Below are 21493 nucleotides of genomic sequence, written 5' to 3'. Positions count from 1 at the left end.
GCCGTTCAGTCTTTATTGCCCTATAGCACTACGTAGTTTAGTCGCAGTTTGTGCATCTGTTGCACCTTCACGTACCTCAGCTATTGGATTCCATTGTCACCACGATTGGGCACCCCCGCAAATTGATTACACTCTGTAACCATCAGGTTCCTAAGCTATTCAACCACGCTCTCTCTTGGCATCGAATACCTCCCATATTTGACAATGATCTGCTCGACCATCTTACGCTCTGCTCCAGCATAACATTGGATATCTCCAGTATTTCATTACGTTGCTCCGAACCATCGCATACCTGCGTGACGCGACTACGTTCTTTTCCATCAGCGAACACCTCCGCTTCTCGATGACACTCTGCTTCTACATCGGTTTCGTCCGCTACTCAGTTACGCGCTGATCCTTTAGCAAATATCTCCGCCATTCCATAAATCTCTACACCACCTTGGATATCTACGTTACTCGCTGTCGCTTTTCAATATTATCGGGTGCCTCCGTTACACGATTACCCTCCATCGGGTACCTAAAATATAACCATATCCTCTAAAAAGGTACTAGGGACAAGCAAACACTTAAAGGGGAAACTCATTGTCACCAAACAACATATTTAACACACATGAAAATAATAAAGCAGTGAGTATATATAGGAGTAATTGCCATTGTACGGTCAGTAAATGGTAAGTAAGATCTCACTTCAAGTTTAAACCGGTTTACGAGAGCACAAACTAACATGTCCCAACATTAACCAATACGTGCAAAATGAAACATATTTCAGCCATAACGTATCATTTTACACGTGGTCGTTCATAATATTTCAATGTCGTGAACCCCCTTCACCACATTAGATGGACTCACTTAATTATGATATGTTGTGAAAACGAAGCATTTTTTTCTTCAGAAATAGTTTGCTTTTTTATATTGAATGATATTATCAAAATGCATCAATATTAAGTAAGATACTGTTAGAATTGTGCATTTCATTATGGTTTTTCACTTCAACTCCTCCTTAATATATATTTATATTGACGTTAAGAGCCTTTGCCAATTGTTTGACTATTTGTCTTCATAAAGTTGAAAAGCCCATGCCGTAACGAATTTATACCACTTAACACCGAAAAAAGTGTAATAGCACACAAAAAGGTGCTTACATGTGTAAAAGACTTTCAATAAAATACCGTAGAGTATACGTGATATAAATCGTTATTATAATTAAGTGTAAGTACATGAATCTTCTTTTATCAATCATTCTGTATTAGTTGTCACCATTCGGAACTCCTCGGCCATTTTTATCGAAAACAACCTTGGATGTATTTGGACGGTTTACATACCCCAAAGTGGTATGCAAAGTCCGCTGCAAGTAGATCGCGTAGCAATTTTATTTAGCAGTTAAACTTTATGAATTAACTCTTTGAAATCTTAATTATGTTTGCAATAATACGCTTTACTTGCAATCACTTTAATCTTTATACAACTCTAAAACACTACATTTAAATTATGATATAATTTAAAAAATACGAACTGTTTCCACTGATGAACCGGCATACATCCGAAGTTGTGTTTGGTAAAAATGGCCAAGGAGCTCCGAATGAGTTATCGCAAGCGGACACATGGAGGTGGTCCGCTCCCCCCTCAAAAAAAATAAATAAATAAATAAATAAATAAATAAATAAATAAATAAATAAATAAATAAATATAAATAAAATAAATAAAATCAAAGTGATATGTTGTTGTCATTTTAATATGATAGAAACAAACATGCATCAATTACGCCAAAAGAGCTCTCAGATGAAATATGACTCTCCTACATGGGTATGGTTTAGCCTCTAACTAAATGATATGAATTGAATGTTATAAATAGCGATTGATTGTAATAATCAGTCTCTTATTATTATTTTTTTATAATTACTAACATCTATGTTTATCGTATATTAGTGTTATCCGTCCGACATCTATATATACTCACCCCAAAAAGAAACGATACCGTATTAATATTTCAAATATTTCTATAAAAATAAGTAAATATCTTTAAAAATTAACTAAAATTAAGTTGTAATAGTTCGTAGGGATTAGCTGAATTCATTGAAGCATTAAAGTAAACGACCTAGCTTTAGATTTTCACGTGCTGCACGGGGTACGAGGTACATGGTACATGTCGAGTTAACGGGAATAATGATTTGATTAAGGGTTGAAGTACAGTTGAAGAAAACACATTTATTATACGGTTTCTTTCGTAACAAGTTTGTCTACTGATGAACGTAATCGGGCTATTGGTATGCTTCAGGTGGGGGCACGTCGCTGCACGTTATTGTGTGTCGCGTGTGACAATATCTCGTCTGGCAGGTCGTTATCGAACACTTGGCACAGTTAATTATCGCCATAGAACTGGCAGGCTGCGAGTAACGACCCCTGCGCATGACCGCTATATTAGGACGTCACATCTACGTAACAGATTTTTGGCGGCAACGACCACCGCAGCTATAACACCTGGACGTACCAATACCAGGATATGTGCTCAAACGGTCAGAAATAGGCTTGCCGTACAAGGACTAAAGGCTAGACGCCCACATAACGGCCCGTGCCATACAGCCGAACGTCGACGTAAACGTCGGGATTGGGTACACCAACATCACCGTTGGATTCAACCACAGTGGAACACCGTGTTATTTAGCGACGAATCACGGTTTTGCTTGGATCACGCTGATGGACGCATACGTTGCTATAGACGACGCAACGAACGTTTTTCGGACGCATGTGTACGTCAGAGAGATTGATTTAGGGGACCAAACATGGGTTAGGGTTGGGGTTAGGGTTAGGATATCATTTCATTCTCGAACCAATTTAGTGGAAGTGCAAGGTAGGCTAACGGGACAACGATATCGAAATGAGATATTGGAGCCAGTTGTTGCACCATTCATCAACGCCAATCCGAACGTCACTATGTTCCAACAGGACAACGATAGGTGCCACACCGCTCGAGTTTAAACCATCTATCTTCAGGAGAGAAATATCCAAGTTCTTCCATGGCCTGCATTCTCACCTGAACTGTCTCCAATCGAGCATTTATGGGATGTCTTGTAATGCTGTGTTCGACGGTGTAATTCTCAAAACGCTGATGAGCTTGCACGTTTTATGCTCGAAAAGTGGGCAGCGATACCACAGGAGACGATTAAGACCCTGGCCCCAATTTTTCGAAACTTCTTAAGTCCCTTATAACAGGATTAAGCTAAACTCACTATTTTTGTTTTTCTATAATATGCATTATATTTACTTCTTTAAGAGTTTTTATAAATTATATAAGAAAAATCTGTATGCTAATTAGAAGAAACCATTTTTCATTTATTAAAATCCATTATTAGTATGTATTTTGGCTAATTGAAATAAGCGACTTAAGCCTGTTTAGCTTAATAAGTTTCGAGAAATTAGGGCCAGATCCGCTCGATGCGACGTCGCTGTATTGCAGTTAGTGACGCACATGGTGGACATACCAGATACTGATTCCTTGTGAATTGAGTTTTCGCATTATAATCGTTGTTACAGTAGCAAATAATCTGCCAATATTGATTGATATTTTCTAATAATGTTATGAAATTTTATCTTAATGGTTGTTAAACATTAAATTTAAAAGATATATCTTAAATGTGTCAAAGAGAGAAGAAATAAAGTGTAAACTTTTCTAGGCCTCGCTTCTTTTCTGACTGAGTATACTGTTAGCTATTTGGTAAACAACGCTTGAAATAGATATCTAAAACGAAAGTAGATTTTTCGAAAACGGATTACAAAGATGGTCGGGAAATGATGCATGGACTTACACGTACACCTGATAAACATTGATAAGCATTCAACATTTACATTGACACAACTGTATGTGTAAGGCAAGCATCTGATGGATTTATGTTCTTATCAAAATTGTGTGGGAAAAAACAACGAGTCAAACGTAAGTTCGTTTTGTATGTGTGTTTCTATGATTGTATTAAATATCGTGATTGATCGTATGTTTAGCTGGATATAAGTTCATGCAAACATCGGGATGCTACTTTGCCACTGAGCTTTGTAGATTGAGGGCATGTAAAAGAGTCTGCTTGAAATGTATTGGGCCAAACCATAAACATCTCAGGAGCTTAAGAGATTAATATACAAGTCGTCAATGTGTTTCACCGACATATTGTTTTGAAGATATATCCAGGATAACGGGTTTTCGATCGCCTAAGGATTATTTACATTTTAATCATAACTAAGTGTTAATAAAAAATAAATGTTTGTGTGTACCATTTAAAGCAATCATTCATCTTTCAAAAAACAAAAAAATATAATCTGTTTCAATCGTATGTTTACATTTTGAATCCAAAATGGCGGCTGTCACATGTTGTATTTGACCTAGATACAACATGCTTTCGACCATGACCTTTAACTATACTTCGCAACAAAAGTTTGTGCACAATATTTTTTTTTATTTTAATTTGTATAACTTGTTTAAACTGTTTTATGTATTTTATTTTTTTAAAAAGGAATTAGATATTTACATATTTGCCATACAGTCACTTTTTAGTTACTTATCACCACAAGAGAGGCAAAGGCATGCATCATCCCTTTTAATGGCTTTCACATGGGTACAAAATGAAAAATTCATCCATCATGAACCCTGTTATCACTGGTCCAACTCAAAATGAGCCTCATATAACCTGCCTAGGCTGCAATATGTATAATTTTATGGTAACTGAGCGCCCAAATGCAATTCAATATAGTTACTTGTAGATAAATTTCATTAATTTTAGAATAAGCAACATACCATATTTTGATGCGCTTTTAATGTTGTGCACTATACTTAGAAAACAATAGGGTGTAGGTTTTTGGCTTTGGTAGATATGTTAGATCTGACAAACAAAAACAACACGATTTTTAAGAAGTATTTTACATGTGAAATCATATTAAACGAAGGGTCTAATTTGGCATTAATTCAAAATGACAAATTGGTGTTGTTTCAAGTATAACTTATTTTTTTTAACACTAGCATTCCAATTCTTTTTCAAATGAAGTTTTCTGACAGTTTAACTCCTATGGTTAACAATTGGAGCTTATTTTTACCGGAAGTGACGCAAAATAGAAGTGCTTTACCCATTTTCAGGAGGCGGTCGAAAATAGGTTGTGGTCGAAAATAGGTTGTTCATACTATTGTAATATATGACATATTGAAATGAATTCAAACGAGAGTAGGGCTTAAAATGGTTCCTTCCGTTCTACTTACACTCATAAGTGATAGAATGCACACTTTATAAGATTATATAAGTATGAATAAGATAATTTAATTGATCATTGATTTAAACACGAGATCTTAAGGGGAATATTAGTCTTAACATTTTCAAAAATGGTGAATCTACTATAAGTAGGCAACGCAGATAATACAATATCAACTTTTTATCTATAAAGCAAGTGATAACCGGAGTTTGTTCTATTTGATTGTGGTTTTCATTTGATAATAAAAGGAAAACATTTTATCGTAAGTTTCATCATTTTAAGTATATATGGTTTATTAGTTAAAAGAGGCGGCTGAAAAGGTTTATGTGTGAATAAATAGTTTTTTTCACAATGCACATGAGGGTAGACTTAATTTTCAATGTTCTAATAAGTGCTTGGAATACGCAGAGTTGACATTGATTGATGCAACATGTACACATGTTAAATGATGAGAGCGCAATTAAGAAAGAGCATTAAAGATTAAAAAACACACAATAAAACATGTATTTTCCACAACTCGAATGCAATCCAATAAGTCCGTTTGCATGCAATGTATGCGGGACAATTTATTATATATGTTGAAAATGTTCCATACTGATAAAGAACAAAGTCTTTGAGTTAATAAATGTCTGCCTATTTCAGTAATCTGAGCATTGCGGTACGCTTGAGAGCTGTAACCTGTGTTTCTTACCATTTAAACTAATGACAGGAAGGCGCGTAAAGATATAGCGATTTTCAAGCACAGTGAAGAAAGGGAAATGAAATAACCACTACGTTTGACCAGCGACCAGTCTTAATAAAAAGGCATCGAATAAATTTGTTTGTTTCTCGTCAAAGTATTCTTGCTAACATTTTTTACAGAAACGTATTTTATATCGGTGTTTTAACTATTCACTGGAATAAAACGATTCCTTTACACTGTTGGTTAAGGAAAATTGACAGAAATGTTTTATTTTAAGGTTTCACCTTTCTCATAATCTAAACATTTATGTATAGAGCCTTGTCAGTTGGACATTGAAGACATGTTTACAGGCTACAGACCGCGTCTAATAATGGCAAGTTGCCGGTGTAAATTCCAATTGTTATCATTACAATTAAATCGGAAGGGAGCTTAAGGTATCTAAAGGTTGCACTATATTACGGTAAGAGGAAGATAGTCGTTTGCGGACATATATTACAAATTAACTCAGCGTTTCCACGACGGCGACTTTGAAGTATTTGATACGACCTCGCCTAACATATATTTCAGATGTTCGAGTGGATACAACTGACACTTACTATTGGAATGATCGGGTTGGTTTTGTTCGTTTGGCTAAGGAAGAACAACGATGTTAAAGAGGCACCAAGGCCAGGTAGAATACGTCACTTAGATCACGTAGTACACAAAGAAAGCCATATCTATACCCCCGACAAACGAAGTTTGAAGGGGGTATATTGGAGTCACCCTGTGGTCGGTCGGTCGGTCGGTCCGTCGGTTTGTCGGTTTGTCGGTCGGTCCGTTGCAATTTACCTTGTCCGGAGCATAACTTAAAATCTACTGGATGGAATTAGATTAAACTTCATACAATGATAGAACATAATGAGAGGAAGTGCAGTGTACAATAACCATAACTATATGCTTGCTTATTACTGAGTTATTGCCCTTTGTTACTTTTGTTTGTCCGGAGTATAACTTGAAAAGTACTGGATGGAATTCATTGGAACTTCATACAATGGTAATGCACAATGAGAGGAAGTGCAGAGTTCAAGAACCATAACTCTACTTTAGCTAATTACTGAGTTATTGCCCTTTATTTGTTGTTTTTTTTTGCTGTCAAATATTTTTCCAGACATTAACTTGCAAACTACTAGATGGAATTTATTAAAACTTAATACAATGGTAAAGCACAATTAGAGGAAATGCAGTGCACAAGAACCATAACTCTAGTTCATCCAGTTACAGAGTTACTGCCCTTTATTACTTTTTTCTTGTCCGGAGCATAACTTGAAAACTATTGGATGGAATTTGATAAAACTTCATACAGTGATAGATTATAATGAGAATAAGTGCAGTGTACAGGAACCGCAATTCTATTTTAGCTAATTACAGAGTTACTGCCTTTTGTTACTTTTTCTTGTCCGGAGCATGACTTGAAAACTATTAGATGGAATTTAATAAAAAACTTCATACAGTGATAGATCATAATGAGAGGATGTGCAGTGTACAGGAACCGCAATTCTATTTTAGCTAATTACTGAGTTACTGCCCTTTGTTACTTTTTCTTGTCCGGAGCATAACTTGAAAACTATTGGATGGAATTTAATAAAACTTCATACAGTGATAGATCATAATGAGAGGAAGTGCAGTGTACTGGAACCCCAATCCAATTACAGAGTTATTGCCCTTGTTACTTTTTTCTTGTCCTGAGCATTACTTGAAAACTACCGGATAGAATGTAATAAAACTTTATACAATGGTACAGCACAATGAGAAGGAGTTCAGTGTACATGAATCATTACACTATTTAAGCAAATTACAGAGTTATTGCCTTTTTCTGTGTGTTTTTTTTTGTCAAACTTTTGTCAGTACAGTAACTTGAAAACTACTAGATGGAATTTCATAAAACTTCATACAATGATAAATCATTATGAACGGCGGTGTTCGGGGGTATTAATCGCCTTCAGTGATAGCTCTAGTTGTTTCTAAAGTAAGACCCCAAAATAAAGTAACAATAACTGGTAAATTGATACATGCATACCATTTCATTACCGATTGAAATTAAGATTCCGATAAAAAAAATAGAATGCTCATCACAAATATTTGTAAAGTTTGTAAATGTGCATGGCTAATTGCGTTGGCATTCTTGAATAATAATAACAAATGTACAACAACCGTTATATCACAGTCTTGTTAAGACGAATATTAATAAGTTTGTTCTTGTTACAGCTCAGAAATCATTTATGACTCAAGATGTCCAGACAGACAACACAGGTATTTTCATGGCAGTTATTTTTTTTGTTGCGCACAGGGCACATTAGCAGTGCACATCGTGTATGACAAAAAGCTAGCTTAATACATAAATTAAAGACGCCTTTTTTGATCATGTATACTATTATTTTTCGTTTCGGAGAGGATCTTTGTCTTGGAAGACGTACTTAGCAAACTTCATTGTAAACGTTAGAACTCTCCGTAACATTGTCTTGACCTTTGCTACAATATATGGCGGGTTCGAAACTAGCCGTATGCCCAGTGTAACCAGAAGTGATATGTTGTGTCAAGTGTATTGTCGTTAAGGTATCATGATTCAACAAGCTCTTCGCAAAACCATGTCGTACAAGTAAGTCGTATTTTATCCGCCTTGTCATGGTCCCTATTTTAATGCATATGCATACGATTTTTCTAGAACAGAATCGTTTTAATGAAAGAAAATAATTACATCTGTAGTGTTCATCGATCTATCGCTGATTTGACGAATGACAATAAATTAAACAGCTTTAATAAATGGACACTTACTCTTAAGTGTGACTCATATTAAATTGATATCTTCTCAACTACAGGGCACAGTTTTGCCACAATGTTATCAGTCGTAGAAATACTAGTTTGGTGGAATTCTTAAATATATAATTTTCAAATACGGTTTATCGGGACAATATTTTATTCTCGTTTGTCTTGTCTTGATTCCTGTGCTCAAAGTTTTGGATACGATTTGTGTTACTTACTATTTTATAATGGGTAGACGTCGTGTGCGTAATAATACTTAATCATAAACCTTCAAAATAAGGCAAATAATCTTCAGACTCTTGTCTTTGTACATCTTCATCATATGCATTGAGGAGAGTTTACCTTTCAGGTCAAAATCAAGCAGTCACTAAAGCCGTTCAGACAGACAACGAAGGTACGTGTTATAATATACAATAACAATAGAAGTGATGCTGCTTGTATTAGCAACCATGGAGCAAGGTTGTTGCAATAATACTGACACAAAAATGCAGAATCAAGAATACTGACGCAACGGTGTAGAGTTAAGAATACTGACACCATTATGTAACATAATAGAGTATGACGCCATTGTGTAGAATGTGTAAAACTGACGCCATAATTTAGAATTAAGAATACTGATGCAACTACGTAGAATCAAGAATACTGACGCAACGGTGTAGAGTTAAGAATAATGACACCACTATGTAACATAATAGAGTATGACGCCATTGTGTAGAATGTGTAAAACTGACGCCATAATTTAGAATTAAGAATACTGATGCAACTACGTAGAATCAAGAATACTGACGCAACGGTGTAGAGTTAAGAATAATGACACCACTATGTAACATAATAGAGTATGACGCCATCGTGTAGAATGTGTAAAGCTGACGCCATAATTTAGAAGTAAGAATACTGATGCAACTACGTAGAATCAAGAATACTGACGCAACGGTGTAGAGTTAAGAATAATGACACCACTATGTAACATATATAGGATCTGACACGAGTTGTCATTTAATACAAGATTTTATTAAACGAGTTCATGAAATTTGTTAGTAAGCGAGCCTCTGGCGAGCTTACTAACAACTTTCATGGACGAGTTTAATAAAATTCTTGAATTAAATGACAACAAGTGTCAGATCTTTTTTATCACATGCTTAAAACGGCGTTTTATTACCAATTCAGTTCCATTTTCTGAACCGATTGTTTGACAGCCAAAGTACTCAGAGTAGAATGTCAACGATGCGTCATATAAATAGTTCCAAATTAAAATGACAAAAGTAACTAGCAGTTATCAAATTTTAAAAGCTGATAAAGCGCTTAAGAAGTCACAAATACAAAAGCGTGTAGTAAAATATCCAACAACATGAATAACGAACGATTTTAACCAAAAATCCCAATAAGTACACAATTTGATGACGTCACACTCAGAGTACATGCATTTACGCGGTTTATGTGACCTACATCGGTCTGTCAAGTTTTCTGTGTGCACGGATTTAAAAGTTATTCGCTGTCGCTTTCTACGATGATTTTGCAGCGTTTTCTTGGTGTATATGGCGTTTCACAACATGCAGATGATAACGGCGAAGCCTTACTCTGTACTGCATGGATGTTGCTGTTGAAAAAGTTAATTTCCACCAGGAAATTTCATGTTTCCAGAGAACATGATGTTCTAGCCGCCATGGTATGTGTAATGAGATGTCTGTGCTGCGGAATTCGTATTTGTGTTTTCGGTAACCGACAGCTGATTAAATTGGCAAGCAAATGGCATTGATTGCATATTGCTTGTGTTGGTCAAGATGGAGATGTTTGAAATGTTCTTGTGGTGTTTGTCACTATTGTGGCTGTACATTTGTTGACTGACTGGATATTTCTGTGACTAGTAATCTGCATTATCTGGTCGGCGGAACATTGTTATCAGAAAGTTTGTGTACAAGATGCTTTCTGGCACTATGATTCGTTAGCCATTTCTCTCCCGAAAGTCTTACAGCTTCATTATTACGGTAAGTATTTGCTGGCATTTAAACCATTTTGTTTACAAACAATGCGGAGGGATATCTAGGTTGCGTGTGATTAGTCTGGCCAATCGAAATGTCTGATAGGTTATCTTACACATGTGTAAGATAAAAATATTCGTAATGGGTATATTACACGGAAAACAAGGGTAAGCATGTAATAAAATAGAGTATGACGCCATTGTGTAGAATGTGTAAAACTGACGCCATAATTTAGAATTAAGAATACTGATGCAACTACGTAGAATCAAGAATACTGACGCAACGGTGTAGAGTTAAGAATAATGACACCACTATGTAACATAATAGAGTATGACGCCATTGTGTAGAATGTGTAAAACTGACGCCATAATTTAGAATTAAGAATACTAATGCAACTACGTAGAATCAAGAATACTGACGCAACGGTGTAGAGTTAAGAATACTGACACCACTATGTAACATAATCAATTATGACGCCACTGTGAAGAATTAAGAATACTGACACCACTATGTAACATAATCAATTATGACGCCACTGTGAAGAATTAAGAATACTGACACCACTATGTAACTTAATCAATTATGACGCCACTGTGAAGAATTAAGAATACTGATGCAACTTTGAATTATGAAGAATAATGACGCCACTATGTATGAACAATAATAATAAAGGCAGTGAGTTATTTCAAGAATAATTACACAGCGACGTTGAATCAAGAATACTGACCCTACTATATAAAATCAAGAATACTGATGCAACATTGACACCATATTGACACTACTCTGTAGAATAACGAATTCTGACGTAGCTATGTAGAATCAAGTATACTGACACCACTTTGTAAAATCAAGAACATTTACGCCAATATGTAGAATCAGGAGTATTGACGCCACTTTGTAGAATCATTTAAGTCTGATGCAACAAAATCTATTTTTCCAATTAGTAGCCTGCATCCTTTGTTAGACATTTTCAAAGTCGATTTTTAATGTAGTTTGTTACGTCCAGTATCAGACAAAACTATATGAACTGTAAAAAGTCCATTTATCAATTCTTTATCAGCCATATAGAAAATCTTTTTGTGCGTGATGTGTGAATCATCTATGAATTACGTTCAAATCCTATTGAAATCAATGCATTTAATAATATGGAGGGTGTTTTATTATCAACTATCTTATGCTAGATTTAATTATTTGGTTTCGAATTATCTCGGTAATTTTTATATTTATGCCGTGTCGGGTAAGCTTATTTATTATTACCGAGTCAATTCATGTAATTGAACCATTCTTAAACCATGTCATACCAGTTGATGAAAATGTTCCACTTATCTTCAATATTGCCATGGTTTCTTTTCAGGTCGAAATCAAGCAGTCTGTAAAGCCATTCAGACAGAAAATGAAGGTACGTTTTATATTCGCATTATAGTTTTATGAATAATAATTTATTCTACACTAATCCTAGTGTCAGTGTTTTACCTCTTTCCGTGTCAAAATTGCATTTAGGTGTGTAATTTCAGAATAAGTATTAGGTGAGCTACGTTTGTGTATATTCAACTAAGATCAAATATTTGGGGATTATTCATTGGAACTTGGTCATTGGTGCTTTTTCAACTATTAGGCAGACTCTCGTGCGAATATCGGCAATATATCGGTAATACTTCAAAACTTATGTTGACAATTGTCCAATGGCACTTGGTATTATTTTATTGAATACACCTGCCGTTGTGAGGTAGTCGAAATGCTTGGCTAGATGTCGCATAAAATCAAACTAATGTGGTTAAATATAATCGGAATGGGCTTTCGAGAACTTAAGCTGTTTAAAAATTCTCAGTGTTGACAACTTCTCAAACATCTTGCCATACCCTCCTATATTCAACTGCGCCGTGTGTTATTATCTCGCCGTCAAAAAGCTACTTCTACGCCATTGCGGATCTGTGCGACACAACGAGCTCGAGTCAGCGGGCTTCGACTGTCATTTCAATATCCTTACGACACTGCGAACGTGTTAACCGAGTATCGCACCAGTTCAGACAGGAAAGCTTTTCAATGTTAAGCATTTATTTTCAACGAATGATGATGGGGGATACTTAATATCGAAGGCCGAAATCATGTAGCAATATTTTAATTCGTTTTGTAAATATGCAAATAATATATTGTATCAAGTCGTACACTTAACGTAATTACGTCTCAACTTACCGATTGAAATCCTACAAACCCGCACCAATGAACTTGTATGAACCCTATACAAAAACACTCGTACATTTCCAAATATAATTTTGACGTAACATACTTGTATGAATGGCCTTAAAATAGTAGCGATGTTGTACAATACCCCCAAACACATTTTGGTCAACTGTTTTCCAGATAACTCGTGGCGTTCTGTGCGACAGTATCTGCTGAGTTGTTGCGCGTTATATCGCGGCATGCCAGGAGAATTTCGCGACAGTATGACACGGGTTGTAGGGATAATTCACTTTTGAGAAACAACCGATCCCTTTCAAACCAAAACCCGATATCCACAAGAACACATTTAGGGCGAAATTTGTCTTTTTAAGACTGACCTCGATCTGTAAGCATCGATCTTTTATTTCAAATATTTCAGTAAACTTTATCAGCGTTGAGCGGATTTTTTTATAATACTGTACTCCTCTTCCAGTCTTCGATTTGTTAGCGTTATTCAGCTTCCCGACGAAAACAAAACCAAGAAAGCGACCAACAACAACCTTTCAAACCAAAACCCGAAATCCACAAGAACACATTTTACTGGTTTACGACATTTGCCTAGTGTCGTGTGAAATCTGTCTTTTGAAGGCTGACTTCCATCTGAATGCAATCTATCTCGGACATTTTATGACAAATATTTCAGTAAACTTAATCAACGTTGAGCGGGATTTTTTTCTTCTTCTTTACTCCCCTTCGATTCTTCGATTTGTTAGAGTTATTCAGCTTTTTGGTCGCCATTGTTTATCCCAACCATAACATTGTAGGACTATTAAGATAATTTTCCTGCATAAAGTAACCTTTCAGTAGCTAAAACGCTTAAATAATTTTACTAAAAAGATGAAATGTTTCTGTCCAAGAAACCAATTGACCTTGGAGAACTATTTTTCGCTGAACTGTTAAAACTGTTAACTTTCGACGTAAGGCCCATTCTGAAACACATTCTTAACAAAATATTTCAAATCGAGATATAATACATCACGCATAATTCAGTATATATTATGAACATGTTTCAAAAACCACATTTGCAGACACATAAGAAACATGTCCCATTTTTATGAAAACATGGAGTTTTTCTATTTTAATCAAGCTATCGAGTGGTGCACCATATTGGCTGAGCAACGGTGTTCTAGTGGTTGCAAGAAACATACTGAGTGGTTGTTGTTGGATGTTTATACTTGGTATGCTACCAATTGCCGAGGTTAGCCTCGCAATGTGCATTCTACGGGGGATGAAATATCAAATTTTAGAAAGTAAAACTATTAAGTATGTAAACAAAAGTATTCCACAAAAAGGATATAATATTAATATAGGAATTCCTCGCATGTGGTTTTTATTGTTTTAGCGAATGCAGTGGTGAATGGTTCTGATGAAGATCTAATGGTATGTTAATATTGCAGCTTTATAAATTTATACAATATCATTCTAAACACCATCAAAAGTGTTTCAAGTAACTGTTTTAGTTTTCGTTAACAGGTCATAACACATCGTCGGATACCCCAGAAACACATTTACGTACTCCTAAAAATTGTTAAAGGTATTAAATACAGGGGTTGCCGACAATATTCTTAATCGAATACAGCTCACAAAGCACAAAGCTTGCAAAAAGGCGTTTGCGTAAGTGGGGGCGTATCTTAAGGGAAAAACTTTGTACAAGTACATGTACGTCCCAATGCGCCAAATGCTCTATGAAACTAGGTAAATTACATATACATCTCTGCAACGTGCCGTTAAGAATTCATATTAAATGTTTCTTACATATTTAGGAGACCTTCGTAGACCTTAAGATGACAGAAGATCTGCAAAAAGAATATGAAACAACACTGCTCACTGGGGGGATTTCCGCTTTGCAGAAAAAGATCAGCTCAGAGTTGAACGTTTGGCAAAATATAGTGACAAGGTTTGCTATCATTGGTGAATCGGGATCAGGCAAATCCTCCTTTATAAACGCAATGCTTGAACTAACTGGGGACGATCCTACAGCGGCAAAGGTAGGTTGCAATGAGTGCACGACAGAATGCAAAGAATTCCGACACCCACGAAAGAAGACATTATCGTTTACTGATCTTCCTGGTGTGGGAACCCCAAACTTTCCCAAGGAAACTTACCTTGAAGCTGTGCAGTTTGAGAGTTTCCACTTTTTTATATTGATTACACAATGTCGGTTTAAGGAAAATGACCTATGGCTGGTTAAAGAAATTACGAAACGTGAAAAGCATTTTTATTTTGTTAGAACCAAAATAGACGTTGATGTTAGCTCGGACAAAAAAGCCCACCCGCGTTCACATAATCGAGTCAAACTGCTCAAGGAAATTCGAACCAAAACAGCAGAACAATTGAAATCAATAAATGTTAGCCCAGACAATGTTTTCCTGATCGACAACTATGAAACCAGACAATTTGACTTTCAAACCATGATGACAAGACTCATTGTCGACGCACCATCACTCAATAAGCAATCATTGATATTTTCGATATCGGCAGCAGGTGCGAACATACTAAAGGAAAAGGTAGCTTCTCTTCGTTCACGAATAAAATATCAGGCAATGCTTGCATCTATTGGCTCGCTTGCGCCGATTCCGGGGGTTGGATTAGCTTGTGAAGTCGGAATACTCATGAAGGAGGTGAACTTTTACAAGTCACAATTGGGCACTGATAAGAACACGATGCAACAGCTTGCAATGAAGATGGACATGCCCGTGGATTCGTTGTACAAGCAACTTGGTATGACTTCGCACATTCTCTTAGCGTCAAGGGATAGCTTCCTCAAGTTATGCACAGAAATTGCTGTATCTGAAGCCACAGAGAGTTTGCTTAAATGGACTGCCCCTATTTTCGGACATTTAGTGTCTGCAGCGGCTAGCTTTCCTGTTTGTTCCTATACACTGAACAGATTGCTAAATATGTGCGAAGAAGAAGCTATCAAAGTCAACAAAGAGTTTGAAAATTGGATTGTTGAAAAAACAAGTTCCTCCGTCGATCCGTCGACTTGGTTGACAAATCCGAGTACCTGCAGTTAAAGTGACATTCTAACGCAATTATTGAAATATAGTGCAAATGACTCATGGACTTCTGTATTATATTATTGTTAGCTCACCTAAGCACAAAGTGCTCAAGGTGAGCTATTGTGATGGTCTGTGTCCGGCGTCTGTCGTCCGTCGTTCTGCGTCCGTCGTTCGGCGTCAACAATTGGTTATAATCATCTTCTTCTCTTAAACCGCTTGGACAATTTTGATGAAACTTCAAAGGAATGATCCTTGGTTGGTGCTTTTTCAAAATTGTTCAAAGATATGAATTCCATGCAGAACTCTGGTTGCCCTGGCAACCTAAAGGAAAATGTCAACAATTGGTTATAATCATCATCATCTCCTAAACCCCTTGGACAATTTTAATGAAACTTTATAGGAATGATCCTTGGTTGGTGCTTTTTCAAAATTGTTCAAAGAAATGAATTCCATACAGAACTCTGGTTGCCCTGGCAACCTAAATGAAAAATTACAAACTTTTTTGTCAAATTCTATTAGGCCTAGTGCTTAAATATTTGGTGTGTAACATTGTCGATTGGTTATCTACCATGTTTATTCAAATTAAGCCCTTGGAGAAAAATTGGCCTCACCCCGTGGGTTACAAGTTCATTATAAATACATTTTGTTAAAATCTGATAGTTATGTAAAGTTTACTCTTGAAGCAAGGGCAACAAGTCCTGCTATATGGTTTCCCTTTTTGTTGGAGATTCCACTACTTTCTATTTTTAGTAACAAGGGAATAGATTTTAAATTTTATTAAGTCTGCAACATAGTCATTTTAAGGTAATTATTGTTCTTTTTTTAGGATCATAGATTAAAACAATTATTATACACTTTATTCTTTCGAAGAAATTTTATTTTTACTTAATGGTAAATTTAATAATCAGACTTTTCCATTGAACTTCATGTATATTATTGTAAACTTCATGTAGATTATTCATGTAGCTACAAATCTTATCTTCTGTGTGGATAGTGAATAAGCCTTATACAGAAAAAAATGATTAATTATGTTTGAAATATGGTGATGTTGTCCTAGATGAAAGAAGCAATAAAAGAGTATGATGGTGTACATCTCTTTGATGTTTAAAGCTGAAGGCAGATTATTGATTTTATTGGATGGTGCACTGTTTGTTGTTTGTGTATCTATACTAAAAGTTCTTTCAGTGTGCAAGCAATTTAACATAGTTTTGTCAGTGTGCAGGCAATTGAACGAAGTCCTGTCAGTGTGCAGGCAATTGAACAAAGTCCTGTCAGTGTGCAGGCAATTGAACAGTCCTGTCCGTGTGCAGGTATCTGTACCAAGTGCTGTCAGTGTGCAGTCTATTATCAAGTCCTGTCAGTGTGCAGGCAACTGAACAAAGTCCTGTCAGTGTGCAGGTATGAGAATTGAATTCTGTCAGTGTGCAGTCAGTCTTCAAGTCCTGTCAGTGGGGTAGCAACTGAACAAAACCTGTCCGTGTGCAGTCAATCGACAAGTCCTGTCAATGTGCAGGAAACTGTGACAAGTCCTGTCAGTGTGCAGGCAACTGTGACAAGTCCTGTCAGTGATTATCCAGGCAACATGTTTGACCAGTATGTTTTTCAATATTCTTTGAGAACAAATATCAAGATATATTGATTACAAAGGCTAAACTATTTTCCTCAGGTGAGCGATTTAGGGCCATCATGGCCCTCTTGTTTATTCCAAATATCAATTTAATTGATTTTTCAACTATTCACATTTCTTGTATGAGTAAAGTGTATAGATTAAAATGAATGACTGCTAGTTAAAAACCAATATTTCTCTATTTACGTTTGCTCAATGCTTAATAATAATGATAAGCCCAGTACCATAAGATCGACACATATGTGCATTATGGTTGCTTTCAGCTCGATTTTATAACATAAAAATCGAGGACTGTCATAGCCTTGGTGTCGTCGTGGGCTGCTTCGTCGTTCTCGTTGCAGTAATAACTAAAGAAATGTTTTATAATTATAAACGTAAACCCGCACATACTTTTCAAATTTGTCCACTTTATCGACTGAAGTCAAAGCAAGAGACGAGGGTTAGACTTTGTTCCACGACGCTACTGTGGTTAAGTTTTGTTTTATGTTTGTAAAAAATTATGTAGAAGAATATATAACATCATATTACAAATGACTTTTTGTACACTTTTCATTATTTTGATTAGCTGATTCTTCCTATAAATAACAGCTTTAGTCTTTAATATATTAAATGTTGGTGACACGAACCGTTGAGGTAAAACATCGCGTTCCGGCGGAAACAACATTATGGTGCATCGAACCTATACCAATACACACCATATTTTTTAAAACGTGGTGTCTTTCTTTCGACAAATTGATTTGATTTCATTAAACATAACGGGATGGGTTTTTCGTCATTTTTTTGTGGCGAGAAGCTTCTTGCGACATGTGGAATCTGCGTATGTGCCTTCTGAAAATTTATGACGAGAATCCCATTAAGGCATTATTTCAAATTCGAGTTATGTATCTTCCTGAATACAAGTTGTTTTTTTGTACATCATTCAAAAACAAGTGAAAAGTACATATTTCAAGCACAAGTCAAAGCTCAACCTTTTCGTAGTTTTAGTCTATCTTTGTTTTATGTTAATACCTTAATCAATTTCAACTTTAATGTTTTGCACGACTTCGACTCCTTCGACGATGACCTCAATGTCAAGGCTATGCCCTCACCTCAATTAGCTCTTCTAAATATAAAGTAGATTGATAGTTGACGTGAGGAGAGATTGAAAAACCTTATGAGGCCAAGTTATCCTAATGTATAGTTCATACTCGTGCCGTTTAGCTATCACGATGCATTTTTTCAGCTACCGGTCTCCAGACAACTCAGAACGATGCGGAGTTTAAGGTAATCGTCTATGGTTTAAGTCTACATTGTATTACATGTTGAAACAAAAACGGTTTGATTAACTTTGAAAAAAACAACATCAATGCTGCTCAACCTACTTACATATACATTTATGTGATCAAGTACATGACAATTAACTGACACAAGACTGAAAACTTTCTATAGCTTGAGATAGTTTAATAGCATTGTTTAGATAAAAAAAATGGGACTAACAACAGTTACTGTAGCTATCATATCCGCGTCCATCTGTCAGTGCAAACTCCTCAAATAATGTTCTTTTACAAGGTTTCCCTTTTTGCATGAATTGGCCGTACGTAAATGTTTAACTGGGTACATGTTTTTATATTTCAGTTCTTCTTGAGAACGGACTGGATAGCACGGCATCTAAATAAACGCAGCGCCCAGTTGTCTGAACAAGATCTCTTGCATGGATTAGAAGACAAATTTCATTCCTACTTAAATCTTTGGAAAAATAAAGTCGTAGACATAGCTATAGTTGGCGAATCGGGTGCTGGTAAATCAGCATTTATTAATGCTTTGATGGGGTTAACAAGTGACGATTGTGGTGCTGCTGCCGTTGGCTGTTATTCAACGTTTCGGAAAACCAATGCGCATCATTTACCCTGGAACGTCCGCATTTCATGTTGGGAATTACCCGGCATAGGTTTGCCTTCGTTCTCAAAAGACACCTTTAACCTGGAAGAGAATATGCGTAGATATGACTTATTCATTCTCATTACCAGTTATCGTCTGAGGGAAAATGACATTTGGTTGGCCAGGAAGGTTCAAGGTTATAACACACCCTTGTACTTTGTGCGAACAAAAATTGACATTGACATAACTGCTGACAAGCGAGCGCACCCGAAAACGCACAATGCTGTACATCTTATATCGGAGATAAGAAAAGAAACCAAACAGCATTTGCAGAGAAATGGCATTTATCTTGACGAACAATTCTTTATAGACAGTTACGAGACAATGAAATACGATTTTGGTAGGTTAAAGAGATCGTTAAATAACAAGGCAATCGTTTTAAAGCGACAAAAACTTCTATGCACATAGGTCTTGTTTCAAGTGGTGTTAGTAGAATATGAAGTGTTGTTGGTTGGATATAAAGCACGAATAGTTTTTTGTTGTTGATATTTCTACCCCATTGAAAAAGACAAATCAGAATTGCAGTTTGATGTTGTTCTGTCAAACTGCCCCAAAATGGTCTGCGAAACGAATTAACACGCTCATTAAAATATCAAGAAGTAGCCATGTAAGAAGACAATCTGACTGTTAAACAAGAGCTTCCTATAATCATGACTTGTACGCAACTTATGAGGGTGTTAATCATGTTTGTGGGTAAGCTGATATAGGGCTTGAATGGTGAATGAAGAAGAAACGTGTCTTGTGAATTGTAGTAAGACCTGCTATCGTATTTGTGTGAGTATATAGAGACTCAATTTCATTAGCGTATTAAACGAGTCAGATATATTATTATATAGACGTTATTCATCCGTTCATCAGTCCGGCCGTCATTTCCTTATACCTATTAACTACTTCTTCAACAGCCATGTAATATGTATGGATCTGTCAGGAAATAACTGCTTATGCTGGGATATACGCCTGTTGAAATGATTCCCAGCTCTCGTCCCTTCACCGAGCTATGGACATTTAATGAGCGTTTGCAATAAATGATCACTAATGTGATTCTCCGACGTCGCTTTAAGAATTCCATGAGTGGAAGATGTGGCTATAAGCATTCCGTGAGCTCGTCTGTTTTTCGAAAGAAGGTCGAAGTGCTGTCACTTTTAGTGTGTCATTGAAGGCGTCGTTGTCGTGCAAAATACTAACCTTGGCCTTAACTGAAATTCCGCACAAGATATTTAAATGAAACATTGCACACAAGTTTGCCAGAAATAATACACGCTTGTTTAACAAGGCCCATATGTCTGGCTGAACAATTGTTACCTCTTTAGAAGTTTAACGATACCTGGAATAGATCCTCTACATAGGTTTTTACGAGAAATAAATCGGTATATTTTGAAAAAGTTTATGAATAAAAATATCGTTTATACAACGAATAAACTAAACGGATTTGTTTTCAAAATGTTCATTAATACAGTAATAGCATCATAAACCGGAACAGTATTGAACTGACAAAATCACTCTGTGTCGGTACGCTGAGATCGCAGAAATGTTTAAAAACGATTAGTGCGTAGGTCTTTTGGAGCTTCGACCGCATGTCTTCATCGTTTTAGATGTTGAATAACTAGCTACGAGTCATTGGTGTTGTTGAGCGACGGGACCCGACCGAAAGAGGCATGCGCCCTCCTTCACCTTAACCGTGTGTGTCCAACCGTCAATATTGTCCGATATTAATTAACTATATACAACTGACTAACGTGAATTGTATGCATGGACGATAATACCATAGTTAATAGGTAATAAAATTGAATTTATTTTATAATACCGGACCTAGATAGCATTTTTCTTTGCAAAACTGATCATTGTTCACAATAAGTTCATGCTATCGTCCATAATATTTGCATATATAATGCAACGTTATACCTACACGTTGCATTTGAACGTCATCATTAAGTCGACAAAATAAGGTTATAACTTGCATTAATTGGAATATTTTAGAAACGGGTTTAAGAACATATTAAATGTACCACGACACTGTAAAAATGTTCAACAGATAGCATTT

The 21493-nt window shown here is 36.0% G+C and overlaps 1 protein-coding gene across 3 annotated transcripts; it reads left to right on the top strand.

The window, feature by feature from the left end:
• Positions 1–3469: 3469 nt before the first annotated feature.
• Positions 3470–19926, top strand: LOC128227694 (interferon-inducible GTPase 1-like). Of its 3 annotated transcripts, none has more exons than XM_052938461.1 (7): positions 3472–3928; positions 6476–6578; positions 8153–8197; positions 9057–9101; positions 12041–12085; positions 14249–14286; positions 14670–15970. In XM_052938461.1, exons 1-7 carry the CDS (start codon positions 3878–3880, stop codon positions 15921–15923), a joined length of 1581 nt encoding a protein of 526 aa, XP_052794421.1. In that variant the 5' UTR covers positions 3472–3877; the 3' UTR covers positions 15924–15970. The 3 variants fall into 3 exon arrangements, with proteins under 3 accessions (XP_052794422.1, XP_052794421.1, XP_052794423.1); XM_052938463.1 differs by lacking the exons at positions 14249–14286; positions 14670–15970 and adding exons at positions 18758–18798; positions 19150–19926 and having other exon boundaries at positions 3475–3928; XM_052938462.1 differs by lacking the exon at positions 12041–12085 and having other exon boundaries at positions 3470–3928.
• The last annotated feature ends 1567 nt before the right edge of the window (positions 19927–21493 follow it).

The sequence above is a fragment of the Mya arenaria genome, chromosome 3 (assembly GCF_026914265.1).
Source record: "Mya arenaria isolate MELC-2E11 chromosome 3, ASM2691426v1".
Taxonomy (NCBI): Eukaryota; Metazoa; Mollusca; class Bivalvia; order Myida; family Myidae; genus Mya; species Mya arenaria.
The sequence above is the reverse complement of the archived record's forward strand: the minus strand, read 5'-3'. Positions and strand labels throughout refer to the sequence as shown.

Excerpts from the sequence above, each read along its gene's own strand:
- LOC128227694 (XM_052938461.1), top strand. The coding sequence starts at position 3,878 with ATGGATTTATGTTCTTATCAAAATTGTGTGGGAAAAAACAACGAGTCA. Across the intron at positions 9,102-12,040 it reads CGTTCAGACAGACAACGAAG|GTCGAAATCAAGCAGTCTGT; the intron begins GTACGTGTTATA and ends GTTTCTTTTCAG. Across the intron at positions 12,086-14,248 it reads CATTCAGACAGAAAATGAAG|CGAATGCAGTGGTGAATGGT; the intron begins GTACGTTTTATA and ends TTATTGTTTTAG.